The sequence below is a fragment of the Pituophis catenifer genome, unplaced genomic scaffold (assembly GCF_029215685.1).
Source record: "Pituophis catenifer annectens isolate HBS135680 unplaced genomic scaffold, rPitCat1.0.hap2 SCAF_5, whole genome shotgun sequence".
NCBI lineage: Eukaryota > Metazoa > Chordata > Lepidosauria > Squamata > Colubridae > Pituophis > Pituophis catenifer.
In genome coordinates, this window is record NW_027256885.1 from 39,942,701 (window position 1) to 39,952,817 (window position 10,117).

General features: G+C 45.2%; 1 protein-coding gene across 1 annotated transcript; it reads left to right on the forward strand.

The window, feature by feature from the left end:
* Positions 1-462: 462 nt before the first annotated feature.
* On the forward strand, positions 463-1,995 carry LOC139317452 (uncharacterized; the record flags this gene model as incomplete). The annotated part of the gene is made up of 1 exon (XM_070944516.1): positions 463-1,995. A coding segment is annotated over one exon (1,533 nt), but the record flags the coding sequence as incomplete, so codon positions are not given.
* Between the last annotated feature and the right edge of the window lie 8,122 nt (positions 1,996-10,117).

Genomic DNA, 10,117 nt, shown 5'->3' on the forward strand with positions numbered 1-10,117 from the left:
GCTGGACCGGCAGGAGACCTCGCTTTCAAAAATGTAGCAATTAACTTTCTTAGTTAGTGAGGTGTTTTATTTTCTTTATAACAAATAAATGAGTTTTATTAGAAACTTTTCTTCGTGTTTCTTTTTCAGAATATTGCAAACAAGGAGGAGCCACGATCCATCTCCTCTAATTAAACCAGGGTGATTTGTCCCAGAGCCAAACATGGGATTAATAAATGCCCTGACATCTGGTAGCAGAGGATGGTTGATTTATGGCTTTTTTCCTTGTTTTGTTATTTCTGATAAGAGCGCATAGGCAATTAGTTTTTAGCTACTGAGGTACGCTAATTATCTTTGCTAAAATGCCGAAACAGAAGAAAAAGGGAAAAATGAAGCACAGAGCCCACAGATTACGATGTGCTTGGTGCTAGGCCAAGAAAGTTTCCACAAATGGCAAAGCTTTTTCACCCCCACGCAGAGAGAGAAGTAATTCATTATTCTTCTCAAAGCCCTGAGCTCACCCAGCGTGAGATGGCCATCAAATCCTATCGTGAGCATGTAAAATATTATGAAAATGAACTGTCTCAATTTAAAAGAGATTTGTTTATGCTGGAACAAGAAAAGGCAGAATCCCGTGACTTAAGATTTTCAAAAGAGGCCATCTTGTCTTCTTCCTCAGAGCCAAAGACACTCCCCCTGGTGGATTTTGTGTCAGGCCAATCAGACCAGAGAGCACTGCATACGTCACATGAAAGTCTCCCTGATCAAGTTACATATAAACCTGCCACGCAATCATTTCTTGTAACTGGGCTGCCCGAAGCTAAAGGTGCAGCACCATCTGCTGGTGAAAGTAATTTACTACAGGAAGCTGAAAGAGAAAGGAGCTTAGATGAACATTTTAAATTACTACAGCAGACCCTGGCAAACCTGTCTCTAACTCACTCAGAGATTCAAGCTGAAATGCCACAAGTGTCTCCACGGGCTCAAACTCCAACACCCCCTGGTGGTGATGGTGTCTTTTTAGATGGAACACAGGCACGCTTTATGCAGCAAAGGCAAATGACTGCATCTCCAGCAGGTCATGCCAATATTGCAGATCAAGCACAAATGGCAACAGGAATACAGCAGATTCCAGTGCATCAGCCACAGCAGCTACAAATGCCTGCATATGTGCCACAGCCACAAGTGCAAATAGGGCCAGCTCCTGGTCCACCTCCAATGGCACAACCAAGACCATTTTTAGGTCCACAACAGGCACAGCAAATACCACAGGCATTTCTGCCAGCACAGCCAGCGTACCAAGTGCAGGCTCCTTACCAGGCATTCTCTGTCTCTCCACTAACTGGTGAGTCAAAACTAAAAATGTCAGGACACAATTACAAAGCCTGGGTCAGTGAGATTACACTATTGCTTCTTAGAGAAGGCACTCATTTTATGGTTTTTAATCCTCCTGCTCAACCTTGGACTTATGCAATAAGAGATTTAGAGATAAGGGCTCACACAACATTATTGATGTCCATGGATACTGAACTGCAGGTCACTTTTCCACCAAATACAACAGCCCGACAAATTTGGGCTGAATTGGAAAATTGCTACAGGCCTGTCTCAATTGAATCTTCATGTTTACTCATGTCTGAACTCCACGGTTCGAGATTGAAACCCGGTGAACAAATTGGAGGACATTTGACCAAACTGAAAGGACTGAGAACAGAATTGAGAGAAAGAGGCCATAACATTGAAGATATTCAAATGATCAGCATCATTATTAACTCTTTGAATTATGAATGGAAAGATGCTGTTACAAAAATTAACCAAGTCCCAATTGCTCAACGCACAGTGGACAATGTCTGTAGACTTTTAATTGAAGAAGAGGCATTCATGTTGGCCACGCCACATTTGAGAGGACCACCCGCATCAAGAGCTCCAGCTAGGCGCCCCTTCCGAGGAAGGACCTACGCTCCAAGGATGCCAAGATGCAACACCTGCGATCGTGTGGGACATGCCACCCGGGATTGTCCCCAACGAGTTCCAGCTCCTGTCACATACCAGCCCAGAGGAACAGATTCCAGAGGCAGAGGCAGAGGCGGAAGACAAGGTCGTCGTGGTCCCCGGCGTGATCCACAAACTCCACTCGCCACATTGGCTTTAACCAATGATCCACAACCTTAACCAGAGTACGACAGACGACTCCTGTGGACTTTGGACAGTGGTGCAGCATTGCATGTTACCTACAGAAAGGAACTTTTCACAGAGATGCACGAGCCTGAACCTGAACTACGTGAACTTTATTCTTTTTCAAATCATCCTTGTCAGGTCAAAGGAAAAGGAACTGTTTATGTTGAGGAGCTCGATGCATTCATTCCTGATGTTTATTACATACCAACAGCAACCAGTAATTTGCTTAGTCAGAGTCACTTGTCTAGAGCATTAAAGTTCCAGGTTCACCACCTTGAAAATGCAAGTTACATAGTTAAAGATGGAGATATTGTTGCTGAAACCATATTAATTGGTGGTGTTTATTACTTAAAGCCAAAGCCTAAAACACAAACACAGGCAAGTATACAAACTCCAAAAAGGGAGAGCACAGGCCCAGAGAGAGATGCTCCAGAGAGAGATCCTGTTGCTACCCCTAAGGCTCCTAAAGCCAACAAAAAGAAAATTGGTAAACAGTTTGCTCAGAGCAAGCCTGAGGTTCCGCATAAAAATGTTAATGTTGAGAATTCACTAACAGGTAAACCTTTGCATTCCAGGTGTATCCACAAATGGCATAGAAGATTGGGGCATGCCAGTTTCCGTGTTCTTAGGAAGATGCCGGAGTTCGCAAAAGGTTTGGATCTAAAGGGGTGTAAGGTGTTTTTGGATTGTGCTGCCTGCAAAAAGGCCAAATCCAAAGCAGCAGCCATTCCCAAACACGCTACACGCCTGTCAACACACATTTTTGATTTGGTTCACATTGACATAGTTGGTCCATTTCCACCATCATTTGGTGGTAGAAAATATTTTCTAACAATTGTTGATAATTACTCTAGATATGGATATGGATATGGATATGGATATCCTATGAAAGAAAAATCAGAGACCTTTCAGATCTTTAAAGACTTTGCAACCCTTGTTTCTACCCAACACCAAGTTCGCATCGCCAGAATCCAGAGTGATCGTGGTGCCGAATTCATGTCTCAGCGTTTCCAGGACTGGATGCGTAAGAATGGAATTATTCATCAGACGTCGGCGCCTGACACATCGGCTCACAACGGAGAGGTACTGCAAACCATGATGCGTTGTCTCCTAGAAGACGCCAACCTTGATATGATATACTGGGGTGAAGCTATCAAGTACGCAAATTACATTGTCAACCGTACTTGGAGCAGTGTAACAAATCAGACTCCTTTCTTCATGTTGTATGGCTACAAGCCTGATCTTAAAAACATCCATATTTTTGGTTCATATGCTATGGTGAACATTCCCTTAGCTCAAAGAAGAAAAGGAAGTCCAGCAGCAAAGAGACTGAGATTTATGGGTATTGATGATAACTCAAAATGGAGCAGATTTATTGACTCTAAACATGCAATTGTGATTTCCCAATCTGCTAATTTTGAAGAAGATATTGACTGGTCCAGGATTCATTCCAATGATCCTGGAGTTTATTTTCCCAGAGATGATACTGCTGATGCCACTCAGATTGATGATCAAGATTCCACTGGTTCTTCTCAACCCGATGTTCCGTCTTCGCAAGCCGCGGATGCTGACGCTAGCGACGAAAGTGAGGATGAGGACGAAGCAGAAGAAGACTGGACAGTTGTTCCGAGACGTTCCAAGAGGGCCACAAAAGGAATCCCTCCACAACGATATTCTTGGCAACTGACAAAAGCACCCTTGCCTTTGATTTGCAATGTTACACTTCCACCTGATAATTTCACGCAAATCAAGCAGCTCCCTGATTCAGAGCAAGACAAATGGTATGAAGCAATGCAGGTTGAAATGGACAGTCTAAAGAAACTTAAAGTATTTACACCTGCAAAACCTCCAGCAAACAAAAAGGTCATTGGCACTCGATGGGTTTACAGAATCAAAAAGAAGCCAAATGGTGAGTCACTGTACAAAGCCAGACTTGTAGCTCAGGGTTTCGCTCAACGTTATCCTGAGGACTACACAAATACTTACTCACCGACAGTCAGAACTGAGAGTGTAAAAATTGCTTTAGCAACTGCAACTATCCTTGGTTTAGAAGTTTTCCAGTTTGATGTTGACACGGCTTATCTGCATGCAGACCTAGATGAAGAGATCTACGTGAGAAGTCCTCCAGGATTCCGACAGCAAGAAGGGGATACCTGGTTTCTAAACAAAAGTCTTTATGGTCTGAAACAATCTGGTTTAATGTGGTATTTATGTCTTACTGACAAACTAAATTCAATGGGCTTTATTAAGTCCGAAACGGATGAGTGCGTGTTCACAAAAAGATCTAACAATGCATATGAGTTAGTTCTTGTTTATGTTGATGATATTGTTTATATTGGTCCAAATAAGAAAATGAGTGAAATTTTTGCCAAAGCTTTGCAGAGATACTTCACATTGAAATCATTGGGTCACATTAGCACTTATTTAGGTGTTCAGATTGAAAAAACACAGAAGGGGTTTAGTCTTTCACAAGAAGATAAAATTGAACAAATTTTGCATCATTGCAACATGAAAGATGCTAACACAACAAAGACACCCATGCAAACAGATTTTCACAACTTGACACAAGAAGCAAGTCCTGAGTTCGAGGATCAAACACTTTATCGTTCAGTCATTGGGTCACTATTATACATTAGTAGTTGGACCAGACCCGACATTGCACTTAGTGTTAATCTCTTATCTCGACATATAGGGAAAGCAAAACAGTTTCATTGGACATGCATTAAGAAATTATTGAGATACCTAAAATACACTAAACATTTGAAGTTATTGTTAGAACCAACACATACTGATTATGCAGAATTATGTTGTTATGCAGATTCTGATTGGGCAAGTGATAAGAAATCACGTAAAAGTACTTCAGGTTATATTATGTTCTTAAATGGATGTCCTGTTTATTGGCAAGTACGTAAACAGAATTTTGTTTCTTGTTCATCTACTGAAGCTGAATATGCTTGTGTTTCAGATGCATGTAATTCCCTAACTTGGTTTGATGCTTTAGTCACAGATATCTGGACACACCCGATCCGACCAATCACCATGATGGAAGACAATGAATCGGTGGTTTATATTTCTGAATCTCATTTCACAGGTTCTAGGTCCAGACACATTGACATCCGTTATCAAAACATAAAGCATTTAGTGAAAAAAGGTTTTGTCAAAATGCAATATGTATCTACACATGATCAAATTGCTGATATGCTCAACAAACCACTTCCAGCAGCTCAACACGAGTATCTGCGTGAGAAGATGTGCCTTATTTGATGATGTACTGATATTCGCTCAACTGGCAAAAGAAAGGGAATGTCACTGCGTTTTTTTTATTTCCCAGCTGAGCTTCATTATTTTTGGACTAATAGACTTACTGTAGTTTGCCAAGTTCCTTATCAGTATTTTACTATGCATGTCCGCATTCTTTCACTTGCTTCACACACTCTTTCCTTTGTTCTCTTGCCAGAGGTCCGGCCGGACCGGCAGGAGACCTCGCTTTCAAAAATGTAGCAATTAACTTTCTTAGTTAGTGAGGTGTTTTATTTTCTTTATAACAAATAAATGAGTTTTATTAGAAACTTTTCTTCGCGTTTCTTTTTCAGAATATTGCAAACAAGGAGGAGCCACGATCCATCTCCTCTAATTAAACCAGGGTGATTTGTCCCAGAGCCAAACATGGGATTAATAAATGCCCTGACACACCAGATGAGCGGCTCTCAGTTCCAACCAGTTGATGTCTTTGAGCAGGTCGTTTGGAGACCATCGACCCTGGGTCACTCAAGATTGTAGATGAGTGCCCCATCCGAAAAAGCTGGCGTCTGTGGTCAGGGTTAGGTGGGGGTGCTCTTTGAAGGAACACCCCTGCTCTATTTCTGCTGATGTCCACCACTCCAAGGATCTGAGTACCTTGAAGGGAACTCTGATCCGTTTGGGGGAGATGCTGAGGCCCGCCCGTTGACTTGGTAATAGAAACCATTGAAGAGGTCAGGAGTGCAACCTCGCCCAAGGTACAATCCGTAGGTAGGAAATCATTTTGCCTAACAATTGGGAAAGAAGCATCAATGGTACCCTTCTGAAGGTTCTGACTTGCCTGGTGGTGGTGCGGATGCTGGAGCGACGTTCCTGGGAGAGGAAGACAAGGCTGGCCTGAGTGTCGATCCTCGCTCCCAGATGGACCAGGTTGATGGAGGGGGTCATGTGACTCTTCTCCCAATTCACGGTGAACCCGTGATCTTGGAGGGTTTGGACCGTGATCTGGAGATCTAGACTTGCCTGCTGAGGGGAAGAGGATAGGACCAAAATGTCATCCAGATATCATAACACACGTATGGGTTTTGTCCGCAAGTGAGCAGCCACCACGTCCAGAAGTTTGGTAAATACTCTGGGGGCGGACGAAAGTCCGAAGGGCAGAGCTTTGTATTGGTAATGTAGTCCTGCATAGGAAAACCTGAGGAATCTCCTGTGGGATGGTCTGATGGGCACGTGCAGATAAGCTTCTCGGAGATCTATTGATGTCAAAAGATCTCCCTGTCTTGTGCAACCCAGAATGGTGTGTAGGGATTGCATTTTGAAGTGTTTGTACTTGATGTGTACATTCAGCTTCTTCAGATCTAGGATGGCTCTGCTTCCGCCCGATTTCTTTTGCACCAGAAAGAGTATCGACTAGAAGCTGAATCCCTGATGTTGAAGAGGTACCGGTTCTATGGCCTGAATGGCCAGCAGGTGCTGGATTTTGGCTTCCATCAGAGATCTCTTGGTGGCATCCTGTGACACCGAACATTGGACGAACCTTCGAGGGGGTTCGGAACTGAACTCTAGGGTAAGGCCAAGAGTTATTGTTTGCAGTGCTCAGGTGTTGGTGGTTGTGTGCCGCCAGCAGTTTGCCTGTGGAGCTCTGAAGAGTCTTCTGGAAGCCCTCCCGGTACTGGAACACTTACCAGGGGGCGAAGGCTGCAGGATGGGGCCGGAAAAGCCCGAAAATGCCAAGGATCACCTGGAGGGGCCCACTGATGGTCCTGAAGACTCCGGAGGAGGCAGCCATCTTGGGAGGTGGGAGGCTCGGCTGGAGGCCCCCTGAAGTCATCCAGGTGAGTCCTCCGTTGCCTCGGTGGGGGTGTTGGGAAGGCTGGAGCCCCCAGGGGCTCTTCTGGGACTCTCTGGAGGCGTGGGTCCTGGCTGGGGGGCTCCGGACTGGACGCCCCCCCTCGTTGGTCTCCTGGGGGTAGTGAGGGAGGCTGGCTGCCCCCGAGGTTGAGGTCACCGTCATCGCAGCCTCCAGGGCCACGACCAGGACTTGGATTGCAGCTCTGATGCCCGCTGCAGCAGGTGCGGCTGGGCAGACTTCGAGGCTTGCCTGTAGGGGGGGGGCGAGCAGTTTGCATGCTGCTTCGGCTGGCTGCCATCGGTTGCTGGGCCTCATGGCCTAGCTGAGGCCCACCAAGCCTCGCTGGAGTAGGTAGCCTGTTGCTTCCAGTTGGCCCCGGAAGCTGCAGGTCACGATTTGGTGGGAATTTTCCCACCAAAAGCCCCCAGGGTGGTCGGTGCCATATTGGGGAGCCTCCTGGGCACTGGGGAAGGACTTACCCAGTGTCCAGAGGCCCCCTGCACTGGTGTTCCACGTGGCTGGGCTCCTGGCGTCCCTCGGGTTGCTAGGAGCATTCGTAGCAGCTCTCTGCATTCTTCGCCAGTGAGCTGGTCTACGCTGGGGGTGGCCTGGTCCCTGGCCATCTCCCCGGTGTCCTGGCAGTCCTGGGTGGACTGCTGGCCTTCCATGCCTTCCTCTGTGGCTTGCAGCTGTAGGGAAGCGTGCGAAGGGGTCCCTTGCGTTCCACTGGGTCCTCTGGGGGCATAGAGATCATCTGTACCCTCCTCTGGATCGAAGCTTGCATCAGGGACTGGATGCAGGGTAGCCATCCTTGATTGAAGACTTCTGGTCACAATCGGGGATCTCCTGCCATCCATCTCTTGGGGGTTCTTGCTGGAACCTCCAGGCATCTTGCTTCTGCTGGCTTGGAAGCGTTGCCTCAAACCATCCTCGGCTACCACTTTGTGAGGGATCTCATGAAGATCGATGGTTCGTTGAGGGCACTTCCAAGAAAAGGCAGCATGCAAGGATGCAATCAATTAAGTCTTTATTTAGAAGTAAAAGTGGAGTAAAATGAGTTCCCTGGCATGGAGGCATCCATGCCTGGATTGAGCCCATGGATCAGTCCCATAGGAAGGTAGAACAAGAGCAGGGAGAGCAGCCCCTGTGCAGGGGATCTTATAGGGGCCCTTGGCCGCTCCCTTACCAAGGTGTGTGAGGGGCCCAGAGGGCCATTAACTTTCTCCAATGGGGCTGCAGGGGCCGGAGCCCCTTGACCCACCAGTGGGATCAAAAGTCCCTCTTTGCTCCCATCTGGTGGCCTTTTAAGAAACTGCCATGACTGGCACAAAACACCTAACATAAGTGTCCTGTCTGATAGAGTCGAAACCATAGAAACATCCATTGACTCCATAGAAGCACGCTTAGTAGCATGTTTAGAAGCAAGTTTACAAGCATGTCTAACATCTCTTGAAAAAAAAAATACAGCACAGATAAGTGTATACCTAACAGCTCAAAATCCTATCTCAATTCAACAACCACTACCACAACCACAAATAACCACCAACCCAGCTAATAATACCAACCCAACAAATAATATCTCCTTACTCATCAAGGACGCCATTGAACGTGAACAGAAACGACCAAATGCTATTTTATTTGGCCTGGATGACACCAACGAATCTGATTAGTTCGCTTCCACAGAGAGGGACTCCTCAGGGTGCCGTCAGCCAAGTTATGTCGGCTGGCGACACCCAGGAGGAGAGCCTTCTCTGTGGGAGCTCCTGCCCTCTGGAATGAATTGCCCCCGGATATTCGTAACATCTCTGACCTCCGGGTTTTTCGCTGTGCCCTCAAGACTCTACTGTTCCAACAGGCGGGGCTGTCAAATTAAATGATTTTAAATTGGGTTTTAATTTTGGGTTTTAAAATTCGGCCAACTATTTAATGATTTTAATTAATTTTAACTAGATATTGTATATCTGTATATTTGTATTTTAATTCTGGCTGTACACCGCCCTGAGTCCTTCGGGAGAATGGGCGGTATATAAATAAAATAATAATAATAATAATAATAATAATAATAATTATTATTATTATTATTATTATTATTATTATTATTATTATTATTATTATTATTATTATTATATCACTAAGGTTTGCAACATTATAAGCAACTCTCATACACCAAACATCTCCCCTGAAGACATCATTGAAATTTCCAGAGATGTCCCTGAGTACAAGTTCAGTGACGGCTCGGTGGCCCCACGATTTTGTAGAGTCGTTTGCAAGAATGAGTCCAGCAAACGCAAATTCATTCATACAATAAACTCCATCTCTCAAACCAACACCAACCATAACAAACTTCGCTCATGGCCTGACTTGTCCATACTGCAAAGAATCCACTCCCGTGAACTCCGCTCAGAATTTAAAAGACGTCAAGACCAAGGAGAGACTGACACATACATTGACTACCGTGCTGACTGTATCAAAAGTAAGTCCCGCAACCCATATCCTAACATCCAACCCCACATCATCCAAAACTAGGCACCCATGCCCCTAACATCCTCAATACCAACTGCTACTGACCTTAAATGCAAGCTACTTAACGCAAGAAGCCTTGTAAATAAAAGGGGCATTGGTCCTACCTGAGACGCCCATTTTCTGTCGGTGACTAGAGACTGATTATCTCAAGTAATAAAAATAATTGGTTATCAAGAGTTCTGAAGCAGGTATCTAGCTCTGGTATTCCTTTAAATTGGCAGCAGTATGATCATAGGCAGATCCAAAATTGGATTGCACAGAGATTTAAGGACGTAAGTGCACAATCAGATATTACACAGGTGACAGCAGTAAAAGTTTGCCCCTGGTTATCGGCCAATAAACAAA